At 51.6% G+C, this 18117-nt stretch overlaps 1 protein-coding gene across 1 annotated transcript in view; it reads right to left on the bottom strand.

The window, feature by feature from the left end:
• Window positions 1-18117, bottom strand: part of ARHGEF7 (Rho guanine nucleotide exchange factor 7) — a 126376-nt gene that overhangs the window by 67833 nt on the left and 40426 nt on the right. The window contains 2 exon segments of the mRNA XM_032611759.1: window positions 321-451; window positions 3786-3870. Coding sequence (XP_032467650.1) covers window positions 321-451; window positions 3786-3870 — 216 coding nt within the window.

The following is an 18117-nucleotide window of genomic DNA, read 5'->3' as shown; positions in this document are numbered from 1 at the left end:
TTTGTGCAGAGTAGGTAAGAAAATATGATGCAAGTGACCAGGAAAACATTTTAAAGGTCACATCCCTCCAGATAAACAGGTCTATATCTTAAAATAGAGCGCCCCAAATACACAGATTTCTTAGAAGCCGTCATGAAGCACGACACGCGGATAATCTGGTGATGGGCAAACGTCAGACCCGAGAATAGGAGCAATGGCAGCAAAGGCAAACCACCCTCTGGCTGAGCAACTCCCCGGAGGCCTGTGTGTCCTTCCAGACACGCTGCACACGCCCGGCTCCCCAACACACTCCCATTCTCAGGGACCAATCTCACACTTACCAAACTCCGATACTGGCCCTGGAACAATTTTGAAGTCCGACCGTGCGAAGGCTGGGGTCCCAGGGAGTCAAAAGACTTGATCCGGTGAGAGGAGGGCCGGGCACACACGGAGTCACTTCCTAGGCCGATGTCTGCAAGGTCGTCACAGGGGAGAGAGCGAGCTGAGTCCCCTGACACTGCGCCCACACCCCGCACCGGGCTCCGAGGGTCAGGGGGCCACCCGCGCAGGAGACCAGGAGCAGAGTCCCCGCCACGGGACCGAACGACAGCACGCGCCCCAGGCACCTTCCCGGGAATTAACTGGACATAACTATTTAGCAGTCCTTCTCTAGCTAAGTTCCGAGTTTACAACGTGTTTCGTAACTGTTTTCAGTACTTTCCCCTCACCTGGAAACAAGAAGCCTCTCACACTCGACTCCTGAGCAGACCAGACTCCCCCCGCATCCCCACCGCACGCCCACTCCTCCAGGATCACTCTTCGCACAGTGGGCGAGCCGCAAGCGTGGTCGTGCCAGAGACGGGAAAGACTCTCTTACTTGAAACAAACAGAACCCCCAGGCGCTTTCCGTCCAGAAAGGCCCTTCTGAGGGTGATGCCCTCGGCATGACGGCAGGCACACTTCACTCACCTCACAAGGCTGTGAAAGGACGAGAGACCACGCAGCACTAAAGGCTCAGATCTCTCTCTGGAGTCACTGCAAGACCACACACCCCACTCAGGCCACCAGCACGTAAATGTCAGCAGCCCACTTCGCAGAAGCGATGTGATTTTTTAAAAATGAGGCCACGAGAGAGTTTTCTAGGGAAATCACTGTTTTGACATACACGCGCCTAGCAATTTCCTAAAGCTATGTGGGGGGCCTTCCATAAAAATGTCCTGAAACTGGGGGTCTCCAGGTCCTCCTTCTCTGGCGGATCCCTTTGGATTGGCTTACACAGCGTCTTATGACATTCTGAATTAGGTACCAACAACTGGAAGTCTGGGGACTCCCCAGGGAAACCGGCGTTCCCAGCTGTTCTTGAAGCACCGGGGCTCTGGCGCCTCTGGCTCTGCGCTCCCTGACTGACCCAGAGCTGAGCAGGGCCCACGCGGGCAGAGCAACCGCTGCCCTCTGCCCCCCTCGCTCCTGCATGCTGCCTGCTGGGCTCCACGGACCTGGCGTCCGGGACCCCTGCCCTAAAACCACCTTGACGTCTCAGTGTGGAAGCCCCTCCAATTCTCAGGCCCTGCTCAGCGCTGGCAGTAAGGGCCAGTGATTGCTCCCGCCGTGTGGCAGAGGCCTGGCAACTGCGAGCACAAACAGCGCCCAGAGGACAGGCGTGAAGAAGCTGCCCCAGTGGCCGCCTGCCGTACCCAGGGAGTGTTTAGGATCCCTTCCTTCCCCACCTCCAATCTCTCCTCTGTCCAAGTAAAAGGCAAGTATTCCTCCACAAGCCTGGAGAACACGAAGGGTCTCCCTGAAGTGCCGGAAGCAGAGGAAAGACGGTGACGGGCTTCCCCAACAACGACCCTGGAGTCAGCAGGTGCACCTGTCTTACACTTGCGTCAGCCCCTACAGCCGACGGCTGACAAGGCACCGTCACCTCCTTCACGCTGACTTCAGAAACACAAATGAAGAGCAGCAGCGAACAAATACAGAAGCAGAAAGTTCTCTTCTGAGAAGGCTCAGTCCTCTTGTCGAAAAGCTGAAGAGAGAAGTACCAGGCTTATTCCAGAACTTCCAAACAGGTCTTCGGAAAGAACAGCGCTACATGCTCTGCGTCCAGGGTATATCCAATGATGTCAAGAACACACGAGAAACACTTCTGCATCAGATGGGGGTGGGAACGATGGTAACACATGCCCGGAAGATACAGCTCCCGGCCTGTGTCCATGCTTTCCATGGCCTGCGGGGCTCCGCCTCGATCACCGAGGGTCTCGCGGCCCGGTGGACGGAGCAAAGCCGCCCTCGTCGCTCCCCCTCTCCTCCCGACCCACCCGAACTTACACAGCCAGGGCGAGAGCAAACCTGCCGTCTCCCACCCGCGGCCTCACACGTGGGGACCGTGTCTACCAAAGCCGCTCTCGCCCCAGCTGCCAGAGAGCGAGCCCAGCGGAGGGCAGTGAGTGTCAAACTGCGGCCCAGACGCCGGCAAAGTGCTGCGGGCGGGCCGGGGCCGGGGCCGGGGAGGCGCCCGCGCTGCACCGCCGCCTGCACGCGCTCCTCCCCTGCGAAGCCCACTCATCGACTGCCAACGCTTCGACCGTGGCAGGCCGACTCCTTTATCATCTGCCTGCTCACGTTAGGTCTACCGCTTCTCCACGGAGGGATCGAAGAGGCAGCACAAGCTTGACAAAACGCCACAAGCCTCCCGTCTGGAGGGTGCGACGGCTGCATGTCCTTATGTCCGCCTTGATGCCCCCCACTTCTCCGCCCCCTCTCACCCTCCTCCTGGACTTGGGCCCTCACGCTTTCCTACACTCGCTCACCTGGGTCCTAATGTAGCGTGTCCTCAGGTGCTGTCACCTCAACAGCCCAAGACATTCTCAACTTCAAGCCCAAAGTCAAGCTATGAAAAGGGAAGCCCTGCCCGGGACGGCGGGCAGCACGGGCTGCTCTGGGCGCACGTCCGCAAGCGCGGACAGCGGGGCAGCGCCCAGACAGCTCTTCCAGCAGACGAGTGGCGTGAGGGGCCCCGGAAGCGGTTCCTGCAGCCCCGAGCGTTCCAACCCCATCCCGTCCCCACACAGTGAGGAAGGGTAGGGGCGAAATGAGAGGAGACCCTGACAAGAGAAACTTACTTTTTCTGATCAAGAGAGACAGTATCAAGGGCTAACTGCCCCTCCCAGGGATCTGAAACTACAGTCCATAAAGGTAAGTAGAAAACAAACATGACTTTAAAACAAAAGAGCCTCTAAGCCCTTCTGGTGCCTCAGGCAGCCTCCAGGCCCGAGCTAGCCCCACAGGAGCACATACAGACCCCGCTGTCCTCTCCGCGGTCGGTGAGCCCACCTCTCCCTAGAGGTGCAACTGGGGCTCGAACCCGCAGCCCACAGAGCCCAGGTGCCCTCGTCACCCTCAGGAAACCTGGCCCAGGTAGGTGTTTACTGTAGAGACCAGCTCACTGGCTGCACCTCAAAAACAGGCACTAGATCTGCGCACTAGATCTGAGCTTTAATCAGCATGAACTTAATAAAACTCCAGAGCAAGGTGCTTCAAGCTCCAGGACAGCCCATGAGTTGCCCCTGTGAACAAGGCACTCCCCCTCTGCTGTACTTTTCTCTCTGCTCACAGGAAGGAAAGCACTGATATCTACCAGGACCTAAAGAGGAAGACTCTGCTCGCAGCAAAGGTGACAACCAAAATTTTAATGCAATCCTTTTTTAAATTCAATAATGTTCACTCTGCCTCACTAACACAAAAGCAACAAGGTTTTTGCCGCTTTTTCTTCCCCTCCCCTCAAGTTCAGTAAAAAAGAGACTTACCTGCTGTTACTTTATTTAGAGTCACTAAGGAGCTGAGGACCTTGTTGAAATTCTGCCCCTGATACAAATCGTTTGCATCAAATGTCTGAAAGGGAAAAGTGAACAAGCAGAATTAGCAGAGTCCAGTGTCGGGCAGTTCTGCGCAGTAAGAGGAAGACAGTAGGCGAGACCCCAGGAGGCGGCACACCTGGGAGCTCGGCTTCCGGTCGGAGCAGGAGGCCAGGCCAGATTCCCTTACTGGGGCCGCTCTGGGCCCGAGACCAGCTTCCTAACCACCACGTCCCCACCCTGCCGCACCCTCCTTCATAACCTGGGGCACTGCTGGCACTCCGTGAAGGCTCCTCTCCTTAGACTGCGGCTGAGGCCTCAGGGCAGGCCTACTACAGACTTCCTCTCCTGGCCACAGCCGATGCCAAAACCAACAGCAGCAGAAGGGAAACGCCGACATCAGAGAGGATACGAGAGGGAAGGAAGGGAAGGCAGGAGAGGCCGATTCCAGAAGAGGGGGAGCGGGGACGCCGCCACCCTCGGGGCAGAGCACGAGGCCAGACCAGGACCGTCTAGTCTGCATCGCTGCAATCTCGGCCGCCTAGAGAGCGGGGATGCGCCCAAGCTAGTCCCCTCCCCGCCCACCCTGCAACACCCAGGAGCTGAAAGATGCTGCATCTCAGGCTGCCTAGACACAGCACGGCGGATCCACGAGGTGTGCGCGAACACACGCGCTAAAACAAACACGCCTCATCCCCAAACGCTGTCTGAAGACCACATACACCTTCTGATCACTGAATAACTCCTTCCCTCCCCCAAATTTAACAGTCACGTCATCCACAGCTCTGTACCAGAGAAATTATGCACAACACTCTCTGAGATGCAGTTAACAGAAAGGTGTGTTTAGATGCCCGAACCAAAACTGTTAACGTCCTTCAAAGGCTCTCTCGCTGGGGCAAGAATGAGCTCGGTGACCAGTCATCCCAGGAGTGACTTCCTCTGCAGGCCGCCTGTCACCCCTCCCCCGACTCGGCGGCTCCTCTATCTCACAGCCTGCCAGGAGCCCCGGCTTCCCCCCCTTCCTGCTTCTCCCTCCCCCTGCACAGCTAACTCTCACTCATCCGGCTCCCGCCAGCCTCACCCCGCCACTAGGCTCAGCAGGGCCCAGCCAGGCTCCCGGCACACTCATCGCCACAACCTTACGGTCTATGTGTGCGCGCTGCCCTAGACCGTGAAATCTACACAAGCAGACCTCACAACACCCAACATCCAGAAAATGGCCAGCCCACGGTAAAAACGCTAATGTTTGCTGAATGGGTAACAAGGCACCAACCCACCCCGTGGCACTGAATGCCACCGTGGGACAGACACATAGAGAGCAGCTGAGAAGAGCCATTCCAAATCTAAATAACCACTGCTATCTTCCACAAAAGTCTTCAGTCTTAATTTCTGAGATGAGTAAAAATCATCATGAGGTCTGTTTATTTAAACATGAACAAGAGAGAGACAAAACCAGAAGCTGAAAAACCACCTCCAGGAAGGAGGCCATCAAATCCAAGTCAAGAGAGGAGCTGCAGACACACAGCTGGGAAGGGAGCCGTAAACACAGACACCCAAAGCCCTCTGTGAATGTCACTGACGCATTTCTCATCTGATGGAGCAAAAAATAAAACAATTCGTGATGCCAGATCCTGCCTATAAAAAGGAGTATCCGCTTAGAACGGTCTTTAGAATCACCTAATAGTACAGACTTTAACTCATTTGTTCTGATATCTATTATTTAAAAAGAAATTTCCAAGTCAGATGAGAGCATGATCTAGGCTGATATATCCAGCTACATTTTGTAATGGGCTGGTTGCATTTTTTATCCAAAGTATGACCCTCAACAGGCCTCAGCTTCCTTCTGCGCAGGACATAAAAGTGCCTTCTCTCATAAAAGGTGGGAGCAGGTGATCTCCGCTCTCAAGTTCTAATTCTACAGCTTGGAAAATTCAAATCGTGGTATTCTGCAAAAAAAGAAATATACATAAAAACATCCACTAACCTTCATCGTGGTGAGGCAGAGAGTCACAAAACCCAGAAAAACAGGATGTTGAAAACCGAAATTTCCTGTTATTCCAGAACTATATATCTTTCTTACTTGGATACCAGGAAGCGTCTGGTTGGCTGAAACCGCCCACCAATGGGCTCCAAAGTGACATCAGAACTTAAGTGAATTCACACACACACCACATTTCTTAACAGGAAGCTACACAATGAGAGGAGACAAACGCTTGCCACCGAGAGGGGAAAAAATGCACATTCTGAGTCAATAAAATGTTTTGACTAAGGTGCTTCTCTAGAGAAAGAAAACTGACTACTTCCTGAAACAGAAATCTATTCAACAAAAAGCAAAAACAGAAAAATCTTAGGCTACAGAGAAAGTCTGTACTGTGGGAATAGAGGAAGGTCTCATTAACAGGGCACACAGTGACCCCGGGGCGCTCATGCTTAGGAGATAAACCTGCCCCTCCCGTGGACCTGCCATGCGGGCTGAGGGCACACACGCCCACCACCCTCCAGGCCCCTCAGGTCCACGCTCCCACGCCTTTCCTCAGGGGGTTCTCAGGAGGGGCCGCACGTTAGGATCTCCCAGGACCTTAGAAAACCAAGACACTCAAGCCACATCCCAGACTAATTATCAACAAATTAGAATCTCCAAGAAAGGGACCCCGAATCAGAATGTTAACACTCGTCAGGTGATTCCATGCAGCCAATGGTGAGAAACACCTCCCTGGAGAGAGGGAAGGTGTCGGGAACCCTCTCCCCAGGCAGGCTCACCCCGTCGCACCCATGACCATCCCTTATAAGCACAGAGAAGAGGGAACACATACCCCAAAGATCTTGGAATCTACCCAACTGGGAACGTGTATTTCCAAAAACTCACCCTCACTTTTATATTTAAGTGAATTAAAGGTACAGTAGACTAATCCAATATTCTCAAACTTAGCCTACCAGTTTTCTACCAAAGAAACTCATAATATTAAATGTATTAGTTATAGTTCATTTCTAATATCTTACTTTCAAAAGAAACAATACTATGTAATGAAATACAACAATTACCAAACCATGTGGAAACCAGGCTAGAAGGGACCCAGAGTATTTAAAGTGGGACATAAAAATACTTTCTGAGAAGTGTCTGTCACCACCCACAAAGGGGAGCGAGGTTGGGACGAGCTGGGAAGGAGGTGGACAGTCCTTCCGAGCTTGAAGGCTGCCCCCCCGTGGTTACGGCCCTACTCCGTGTACTGAAGCCCTCTGGGCCTCGGCTTCGCATCCTTGAGACGGAACAAGGAACAGACAAAGGCCTGAGGATGAGGACGCCAATGGTGGGAGGCAGCACCGTGCCAATGACCCCCAAGTTCAAAAATGAGTGAAATTACAGATACTCAATCTTGTACACCAAACCTCAAGGTCTCCTGAAAAAACTGACCCATTGATAACTACGTTCAACCAAGGAAAAGTCTCTTTTTCTATAATACAAACAACTACAAAACAAAACCAAGAAACCTTCCTCAAGGTGCGGTGCTCAGGAACGGAGAAGAACACCCGAGAGCCTGTGCAGAGAACAGACCACACGGCTCTGCACGGCGGCAGGCACTGCCCTCCGCGGGCCCCCAGCAGCGCCCCAGCTCGCGCTTGGGCAGGTGGCCACGTCACTCGCCGCCACGCCGAGGCTCCCCGCAGAGCTCTGTGCACACCAGAGGCGGCAGCAGCTCCACCACCGGCATGGCTCCGCGTCTGTCCAGCAGAGGTCCAGGTCCTCAGAGCACCCAACGCTCTGACCACTGACCCTCAGAAAACACTGTCAGTGCCACACCACCAAAAGGGCCGAGCCTGAACGTCAAGCACCTGGCCCAAACTCAACCTCCCAGCCTTCACTTTTGCTAGCCCTCTAAATTATCCTATTTTGACATATTCCTTATTTCTACTTAATATCGCATTTCCAGATGTTCAGGTTTAGTTCCAGAGCTCACACCTGACATAAGGAGTTCTCATCGGCACCTAAGGGAGATGAGGCTGCACATATGTCGACCGTCACCAGCACCAACCTGGCAGGGCGCGGCCATCAGGGTGACCCACATGCATGGGCTGGAGCTCTCAAACGTGCAAAACTCTAGCCAGAAAGGGGATGACTGTGCTTTGGCAGAAAGAGCCGCCGTGGTTTTCAGGGAAGCATCACCGATAATGATGCTGTAAAATAAAGAGGTTTCCAAGGCACAAGGTAAGAACTGAGGCTGATCGATCCAGGAAGCTCACGTCCATCACACTATTTTCCAACTTCCTTTTTTATTCTTTTAAAATTTATTTATCTATCTGTGGCTGCACTGGGTCTTCGTTACTGCATGCGGGCTTTCTCTAGCTGTGGTGAGCAGGGGCTACCGTTTGTTGCGGTACACAGGCTTCTCAATGCGGTGGCTTCTCTTGTTGCAGAGCACGGGCTCTAGGCGCACAGGCTTCAGTAGGTGTGGCACGCAGGCTCAGCAGCTGTGGCTCATGTGGCACGCAGGCTCAGCAGCTGTGGCTTGCGGGCTCTAGAGCGCAGGCTCAGTAGTTGTGGCACAGGGGCTTAGTCGCTCCGTGGCATGTGGGATCTTCCTGGGCCAGGGTTCGAACCCGTGTCCCCTGCGTTGGCAGGCGGATTCTTAACCACTGTGACACCAGGGAAGTCCACCAACTTCCTCTGTCTAACTCCAGGTCACCCCTAAAGAGGGGTGTGCGTCCCCACCCACTGCCACGCCTTCCCATGGGTTCCGGCCAATGAGCTGTGAGCACACGTACCCGCTCTGAGCAGGACAATGCGTGCCAGGCCCCAAGCGAAGCTTTAGGAGCCTTCAGGCATTTCAGCCAGCCTCCCCGGTCTTTTCCTTTAAGTGAGCATGGCAAGGCCCACACTGGAGCTGCCCCACCAGCCTGGACCCGAGAATAAAGAGGACACTCGGAGCAGAGCAACCCCGTCTCTGCAGCCAACAAGACGGGCAGGATACAACTTCAGTGTTGTCAGCCGCGGAGACGAGGGGGCTGCTGGCTAACACAGCACCACCTGGCAAGAGCTGGCGATACAGCCACATCCCACATTCTCCCTAACTGAACTGGCTCTTGAAGGGGAGAGTCCATCTCCAAACAACAAGCAGGAACAAAACGGTATTAAAGTGAAGCAGTCAGCTCATGTAAAGTTGGACCATTTTAACACTAAATGGTACAAGTTAAAACCTCTTAGGCTGAGTCACAGAATTCCCCGTTATTCGAAATAAGACTGCTCCCCAAAAAGTACCTATCACTCCATAGCAAACAAAGTTCTTCCCTCCCTCCCAAATTCTAAAGACGGTCATCACGTAACTGCTAAAGGCTGCTGCTTCACAGAAATCTCCAAGAAAAGACACAAATGCCTCCGTACTCGCCCTGAAAGAGCTCATTCTCGCTCAGAAGACTCCTCTCCCCTCCCCGTTTATCAGCAACCTTGAGCAGGTGCCGTGAGAGCCAGGAAGGAAGGCGGGCTCAGGAGATGGAGGGAGACCAGAGCACAGCGCCACCTGTAACCTCCAGGTCATCCCGTCCATATAGCAAGTCACCCTAAAACTCAGAGGCCTAAACACAGGTGGTCTGGGTGTCAGAGGAGCCCAGAGCCACCTGGCGGGGACGTGGCTCAGTCTCCCACGGGGAGGCCCCAGGTGTCCACGGCCAGCCTGACAGCTCCCGGGGCTGAGGCTCTGGAACGACAGCTCACCGCACGGCTGTGTCCTCTCGGCACGGACAAGGCCCCAGAGCCAGTGATGGGCAGCGACAGCAGGAGAGGGAAGGAAGCCCCGGGGCCTGCATCGCAGGAATGGCGTGGCCAGCGCTCCAGACTGCTCCACTCGGGGGTAGGGGCCACGCCCCACCTTCAGGAGGGAGGGGTGGCCCTGCTGGGAAACCAGCCGCCTGCCCACCCCTACGGGAGTCCTGCTTCCTGCGCCACACTCTTCTCCCCAAATCCAGCTGCCACCCCTTCTAACTGGGCCCATCAGATGTCACAGCCACTCGGCAGAGCGCTGGCATTCCTGACAAAGAAGTGGGGCAGACCCCCGCCCCGGCAGGGTAACGGGAGGATGACGAACACTTCCGTCTGAAAGGGTGCCCTAACCCCAGCATCAGTTAGCTGCTTCACCTTGGAGTCCAAATGCACAGGTGGCACTGGAAATCAGCACTACCTTCCACACAATAAAGCAGAAAAGCCAACTTCACTTCACAAAATAGAGTGTGTTACACTCCACATAACAAAGATCTTGTTAGTCAGGGACCTTCCAACTGTAAGCAAGTGAAACGCAACTCCAACTGGCTTAAACAAAAGAAGAAATTACTGGTTCTCGTAACTAACAAGTCAAGAATGGCAAGGACCACAAGCACTGAAGTCGGTCCGCCTCCTGACTCGGCTTGCCTCTGCGTGGGCTGCAGCTTCAGGAACGTCCTGGCTCATGAGGTAACACGACTGCCAGCAGCTCCAGGCCACAGCCAACCAGTCCACCACCTCCGCTGCACCTGGCTGGCCCTGCCTGAGTCACAGCCACACGGCCAGAGGCAGAGCGGCAAGGCGAGCTGCGCAAGGCCCAGGCGATCACGTGCAGCAGCTTCCTGGCGACCTGCACACGTGTGCGACTTGGGGCAGGCAGGTAAGGGGCAGCCCTGTGCAGCACCGGCACGCACCAACGGATCCAGTAAAGCACGACACAGCAGGAATGAGCTGTTACCACCACCGCCCCAGAGTCTCATCAGCAATCACAGCGACCTGGCCTTCACGGAACCCAGACATCACGACCACGGCGGACTCTGACGCAGCCGGCCACACCGATACAAACGCAGAAGCAGGTGACTCACCCCTTAACGATGTCACCACCAGCCGATGACACCCCTGGGTGTACCCAAGGAGAACATACCAGGCAATGTGGAGAAGTCTTCCTCCCCCCACCCCAGTACTAATGGAGAGACCCCTCACCAACGCAAGGCAGGCCAACCAAGCACTTTCTCAGCTCATGCAGCCTTAATATTCCAAATGCAGCCAGGTCAGCTCCTCAGAAGAGTTCATGAGGAAGCTATTTCTGACACAAGAAATTGTTACTTTGGGCACAGTTCTGGAGTGTGGTTCTCGAAGTTTAAAAATATAATCTTGTCCTATCACATTGTCAGATGGAATCTGTGATTTTAGAACAAGATGAGTAAAGACGAATCTTAAGTAAGTTGTGCTATTTAAGTTTAATGCAAATGGTCCACATTGTTGGGGACAGACATGTGGAAAACAGGGATCCAGCAGGGAATTCTCGCCTCCTTGGCTTCTGTAGATTTTGTACTTAATTCCACCTACTCCTACGCCCTAGGGATAAAATTAAAGTTTGATGACGGATTCTATCAATACACAGCACTTTCACCCAATGTACCCCCCACTTCTTTTAGTTTAAAATGACAATTAAATCATATCCAATTTTGTGGATTCCACTGTATCAATGCCAAAACACTAGGACAGGGACCACTTATACAAGAAAAGAGATACCAAATATTTTAGGTAGTTTCCAGGAAGGGCTGGGGCCGAAGGGGGAACCAAGTCCTGAGAAGCGAGGCAAGATGACTGATGCAATGAAAGGGCTGCTACGTCTCCGTCCACCGTAAAGGAGCAATCATCCCAGACAGACATCACCAGGTGAGGAAGAAGAGGATGAAGCATCCACTGGAGCATCCCCTGGGTGCTATGCTGCAGATTTCATGTCAATCTTATTTTCTAAAGGGGAAAAATGAGGCTCCAAAACACGGTATGACAGGTTCCACAGGAGAGCAAAGAACTGAACCTGATCAGTCACTGCTGCTCCCCCTGCCACACACATGGGTCAGTGGGGCAGCACCCATGGGCCCACGGGTCCCAGAGCCAGCTGGCACAAGCGCAGCACCCGTTCAGCCCACCGTGGGCTCCTAGTCTGACTCCTAGGGACAGTGAAGCAAGCCTGCAGAGGACAGCCACACGGTCGCCAGACAGAGAGTGTCTGGGCAGGTCACAACAACTACTTAGGCTGACAATTAGTTTAGGTGCTAACATAGAGAGCCAAAAGGGCAATGAGTACCTTGCATTAACTTTAATACTCAAAACAAGTAGTTATAAAACCCAAACTTTGAGAAACATTTCAAGACAGTAAACCGCACACATACATAACCTTCCATCCCTCCCAAGGTTCCACTGAAATAACAGGAAAGGCAGGCTTTAAAAAAAAATAGTAATAAACGGGACTTCTCTGGTGGCCCAGTGGTTAAGAATCTGCATTCCAATGCCAGGGACATGGGTTCAATCCCTGGTCGGGGAGCTAAGATCCCACGTGCCATGGGGCCTAAGCCCGCGAGCCACAACTACTGAGCCCACGCATTCTGGAGCCCGCGAGCCACAACTGGAGAGAAGCCCGCATGCTGCAATGAAGATCCTGAGTGCCACAACTAAGACCCAACGCAACCAAATAAATAAATAAATAAAAAGAAAAAAATTTTAAATATATCTAGTATATAACCAAACATACTTTATTTTTAAAAAAAAAAAAGTATCTGGGTGAGTGGAAAGTGAGTGTGTTAAGGAGTGTGGTCTGACGTAGTATGAATGCCCAACAGCACTTGAGGTTGGAGGGCAGGAACTTAACGTGAGACGAGTTGGCATGATTAAGTATTAAAAAAAAAAACAGTAATAAAGACTCCACTGCAGGGCTAAAGGGGGTAGCAGAGAGGCCATGAGCAGTCGCAGTGAGGCTTAGGGAATCCTCGAGGACAGGAAATAGACGGGCTCTGCGTGATCAAGCAGCGCTCTAAACAGCACCTGTGAGGAGCCTGGGGGAACAGTGCGGACGGCGGGAAAACAGCACCCAGTAAACCGCAGCACAGCAGCCCCTTCCTCTAGGAGAGGCCGAGCTTCCAGACCCCACCAAGGAGAGCCCACCGCCTGCACTGGCTTCCCAACGTCAGCGACAAACTTGAGGTGCTGCTAGACCCACGTAACAGGCACTGATAGGAGGAAACAAAAATGAAATACCCTAGGAGCTCTAACCACAATAAAGCCTGAACTGTCCCAGAGCTGGAGGGGGGCAAGGAAATGGGATGCAGGGACAGTCCACCCCTCCACCCTGCTCATGGGCATCACCCACAGTTCCCCTGCCTGCTCCCAGCCACGCCCCTACGGTGAAGGCATCCCACCGCCTACGTGGCTTTACACTCCCATCAGCTACTGGGCCCGTATTCACAAAGAGGAAGCGGAACCAGGGCCACGTTTGACAGAATAGCAAAGAGGAGGACAGGTGAGTTCCGGCTCCGAACAAGGTGCGGCAGACACGCTCTCCTATCCCTCCGCCTCAGTGCAGCAAAAAGCCCTGGGCGTCCACGTAAAACACACGCAAGACAAGACAGTGCTGGACACGACAGGCCAACTGCCCACGGGCTTCAAGACCTGAGAAACAACATGGCAGTGGGTTCTCTGGATCTTCTTTTTGCTCCCCCAGACTGGGTGCTGGAGAAGCCTGCAACCCAGACACACCAGAGGGTGCAGACTAACAAAGTGCCGGGAGAAGCCTGCCCTCTCCGGCCAGAGCACCAGGACAGGAGCAGCCCGGCAGACAGGAAACTTGTAGACAGTAACCAACCCCCCACCAAAGCCCGCAGGAAACACGGCCCACCCTACCAAGGCCTTAACGAAGTGCCCTCCCTCGGCCCTGCCTACAGGGGCCCGCAGAGTCACACTGAGTTCCTCAGCTTTCACACAGGAGCAAAGTCTAAGACGATAAATCAAGAGATACAGGCTCTGGCTCATTATTTATAAAGGTAGCTACTGAAAAATTAAGAATCACCGAACAGTGCAGTTAGTAAAATGTGGGACACAGAGGGATTGTGAGGACTCAGGGCACGGGTGCCAAGTCCTGTCCTTTCATGCGGATCTAAAGGAAGCCAGGGCAGGACAGACAGGAGGAGCCGGCTTACAAGAGGATTTCACGGGTAAAAACGAAAGGGCTTTGAAAGAATGAGCTATTACGGTGAGAAAATGAGAAAGTACAAGTACGTCACAAACTATTCAACGCTACGCAAGTTTAACTTTCACCACACACACGAGACGTTCAAAGGAAGCCTGAGTGACCAAAAAAGTCAGAGTCGTAGTTGGTGCTTGACACGAGACTTCAGGGTAGACGCGAGGTCAAAACATCCAGATGGAGGTGTTCAGACCATTTCATACAGAAATAAAGCCAAGAAAAATTCAGCTGTGACCAAACATTTTCATTCAGACCGTCTTTGTTTTCTTCTGAAAATTAGGCGCCAGTACTTCTACCTAAATGCAGTAAAATACTACATCTCTCTCTGCCTTTCTCTATTTAACTTCCTGTTTCCAGTACGTGTACATCGTGCACTGATTTCAAAATAAGTACTGTTTACTAAAGCTTGCCAGCACAAACACAATGCTAATATGAGGACAACGTGGCCACGGGCACGCTGTCTCCCCAGAATTCTTCGCCGCTCACTGGTCTTAATTCCACCTTGTAGGGCTATATTTGAGTCCTCAGTGCTGGGCCCAATTTCTCTTAATAAAAAGTTTTCTCAAACTTTTGGGCACTTGTCTATCTAGTCTGAGCACTCCCTTCCAAGCCTATTATGATCTCCAAGAGAACGCTAAAATTTTCCCATCGAAGTTCAAGGTTATCACATACCCCCAAGCAGTTAGGACCCGGAACGCCACAATTCCCCTTTAATTTCTCTTTAGGACAGTTCGTCAATTTCAGGACGTTTTGTTGGTTCAACTCCACAAATCAACTTGAGAAGCCTGGAGGAAGCAGGAAGCAGCGGCAGGCCCCACCCACCCAGGGGTACCCAACCTGGCCAACTGGAGGGTCTCCTTCTCTCTCTAAATCCCAACCCCGTGTCACCGTCCCTCCTGCAGGACTTACAGTCACTGCCCTGTATCCCAGTTACATATATCCATTTCATGAGCCATACAACGCTCCACGATGCTTCTGGCAGACACACGTTGTGCCTCTGTGTCCCCTCAGAACAAGGCTCAGGGAATGTCCTCATAAATCCCGTGCAGACTAACAGCACCTGGAAAAACACGTCCCTGTTCTACACTCACAATGAAATGGAAACTTACTCTTCAGTCTCCTATAACACGTTCTACCCAATAAATGCTCTGGTTGAAGGATCCACCACCTCATCCTATCTGAGCTGTGTACCAGTCATCCTAGGAACGCTCCAGTCACATGAGAATTCAAACTCTCCTCTCCCAGGGCCGGTTCTAAAGTAAGATTCCAACAAGATGCTGGAAAACGAGAAGGGAAGTTTCCAGGTCTTCTCTTGGCAAAGAGGTGTCAAATCTGAAGCTGGAACAACGTGAGACTCTCCCTATACATACATCCCATCCCCTGAGCTGCCTTGTCCTTCCTGGTCCTCCAAACATCGCCATTTGACTGTTGTGCTTCAAATTCCTGACCGTGATCCTCAATAGAGAATGCATTTTACATCACAACCAGTACACACACACAAAATCCAGACAGTTGTTGTGCAATCTGAATTTTTAATAAATTCACCACTAAGTAAGAGATAAGTGGTTAACAAATGCAACAAGGAGAGAATTTATTCAGGCTTTAAATAAAGTTGCTAGTGAGCCATGGGTTCTAATTTCTTTATTCTCCAGTTATAAATCTTTCACTACACTGAATGGCTTTAACTGAGTTACGTATTACACCCAAAACGATGGAGGGATATGTAGAAAATTAACATTCTGCAACTAAACCCCCTAAATCTTAAGTAAATTCCCTCTTCAGTTGCATGGTGCAGATTATTTATAACTACATTAACACATTTATTACAAATTCAAATTGCATGGATTATAGACACTACATTCAATGGTTCCCTAGAGAAGATCAAATGCCCAGGTGCCCACCGTCTTCCCTCTTAACGGAGCTTCCACCAACTGGAGGGCCGCCGTCCCCTTCTTCCAGCTGACCTTTAGTTCTAAATGTATAAGTTCTGGAATCTCTGTAAACCTGGATTCAAGTACCAACTCTGCCCCTTAGTGACCATTAGAGATCGGGCATATTCCCTCACCTCCCCACGTCTCATTTCTCCTCTGTGTACCGGGGCTCACTGCATCTACCTGGCAACACTGCCTTGTGGCTGCTTCGGTACTTAGGAGCCAGTCAGCAAGCTGCCACGCGGCTTTAAAGGCCTTGACAGGCACACCTTGGAGATATTGCAGGCTCGGTTCCAGACCACCGCGATAGAGCGAATATCACAATAGAGTGAATATCACAATAGAGTCCCATGAACTTTCTGGTTTCCCAGAGAATAAGTTATGCTTACACTGCAGTCTGTTGAGGGTGCAACAGCATTATGTCTAAGAAAAAAAGGTACAGGTCTCAATTTTAAAAGACTTTATAGCTAAAAAATGCCAACCATCATCGGAGCCTTCAGCTAGCCATAATCTTTTGCTGGTGGAGGGTCTGGCCTCGACATTGATGGTGCTGACTTTTCAGGGTGGTTCGTGGTTGCTGAAGGCTGGGGCGGCCGCTGCAATTTCTTAAAGTAAGACAACAATGAAGTCTGCCACGTCGACTGACTCTTCCTTTCACGATTTCTCTGCAGGACGCGGTGCTGTCTGATACCATTTCACTCACAGTGGAACGTGTTTCAAAATCAGAGTCAGGCCTCACACACCCTGCCGCTGCTGTATCAACTAAGTTTACGTCATATTCTAAATCCTTTGGTGTCATTTCAACCACCTTCACAGCCTCTTCGCCAGGAGCAGATTCCATCTCAGGAAACCACTTCCTCTGCTCATCCAGAAGCAGCGGCTCCTCATCCGTTAACGTTTTATTGCAAGATGGCAGCAATTCAGTCCCACCTTCAGGCTCCACTTCTAGTTCGAGTTCTCTTGCCGTCTCCACCACATCTGCAGTTCCTTCCTCTACTGAGGTCTTGAACCCCTTGAAGCCATCCATGAGGGTTGGAATCAACTTCTTCCAAACTCTGTTAATGTTGGTATTTTGACCATTTCCTATGAATCACAAGTGTTCTTAATGGCATCCGGAACGGTAAATCCTTTCCAGAAGGTTTTCAACTGACTCTGCCCTGATCCACCAGAGGAATCACCATCCGTGGCAGCTGTAGCCTTACAAAATGCACTCTTTAAATAGTAAGACTTACAAGTTGGAATTCCTCCTTGATCCATGGGCTGCAGAAAGGATATAGTGTTAGCAACATGGAAACAACATTAATCTCATTGTATATCTCCATCAGAGCTCTTGGGTGACCAGGTACATTGTCAATGAGCAGTAACATTTTGAAAGGAATCTTTCTGAGCGGTAGGTCTCAAGAGTAGGCTTAAAATATTCAGTAAACCATGTTATACACAAACGTACTGTCATTCAGGCTTTGTCGTCCCATTTACAGAGCGCAGGCAGAGTACTTTAGCATAATTCTTAAGGGCCCTAGGATTTTCAGAATGGGAAATGAGCACTGGCTTCAACTTAATGTCACCTGCTGCGTTAGCCCCTAATGAAAGAGGCAGTCTGACCTTTGAAGCCAGGTACTGACTTCTCCTCTCTAGCTATGAGAGTCCTAGATAGCATCTTGTTCCAATAGAAGGCTGTTTCATCTACATTAAAAATCTGTTGTGTAGTGTAGCCGCCTTCACTGATTATCTTAGCTAGATCTTCTGGATAACTTGCTGCAGCTTCCATATCAGCACTTGCTGCTTGACCTTGTACTTTTATGTTAGGGTGATGGCTTCTCTCCTTCAACCTCATGAAGCAACAACCTTCTGCCAGCTTCAAACTTTTCTTCCGTAGCTTCACCTCTCTCAGCCTTCATAGAATTAAAGAGAGGGAGTTGCTCTAGATTAGGCTTTGGCATAAGGGAACGTTGTGGCTGGTTTCATCCTCTATCCGGCTCACTAAAATTTTCTCCATATTACCAATAAGGCTGTTTTGCTTTCTTCTTTGTGTGTTCACTGGAGTAGCACTTTTAATTTCCCTCGAGAACTTTTCCTTTGCATTTACAACTTGGCTAACTGTTTGGTGCAAGAGGCCTAGCTTTTAGCCTATCTCAGCTTTTGACACAGCTTCCTCACTAAGCTTGATCATGTCTGGCTTTTGAATTAAAGTGAGAGACGTGCAACTCTTCCTTTCACTTGAACACTCAAGAGGCCACTGTAGGGTTATTAACTGGCCTAGTTTCAATATTGCTGTGCCTCAGGGGACAGGGAGGCTGGAGGAGAGGGAGAGATGGGGGAACGGCTGGTTGGTGGAGTGATGAGAACACACACAAC

The sequence above is a fragment of the Phocoena sinus genome, chromosome 18, assembly GCF_008692025.1.
Source record: "Phocoena sinus isolate mPhoSin1 chromosome 18, mPhoSin1.pri, whole genome shotgun sequence".
In the NCBI taxonomy this organism is placed as follows: Eukaryota; Metazoa; Chordata; class Mammalia; order Artiodactyla; family Phocoenidae; genus Phocoena; species Phocoena sinus.
This window is presented reverse-complemented; position numbering and strand designations above follow the sequence as displayed.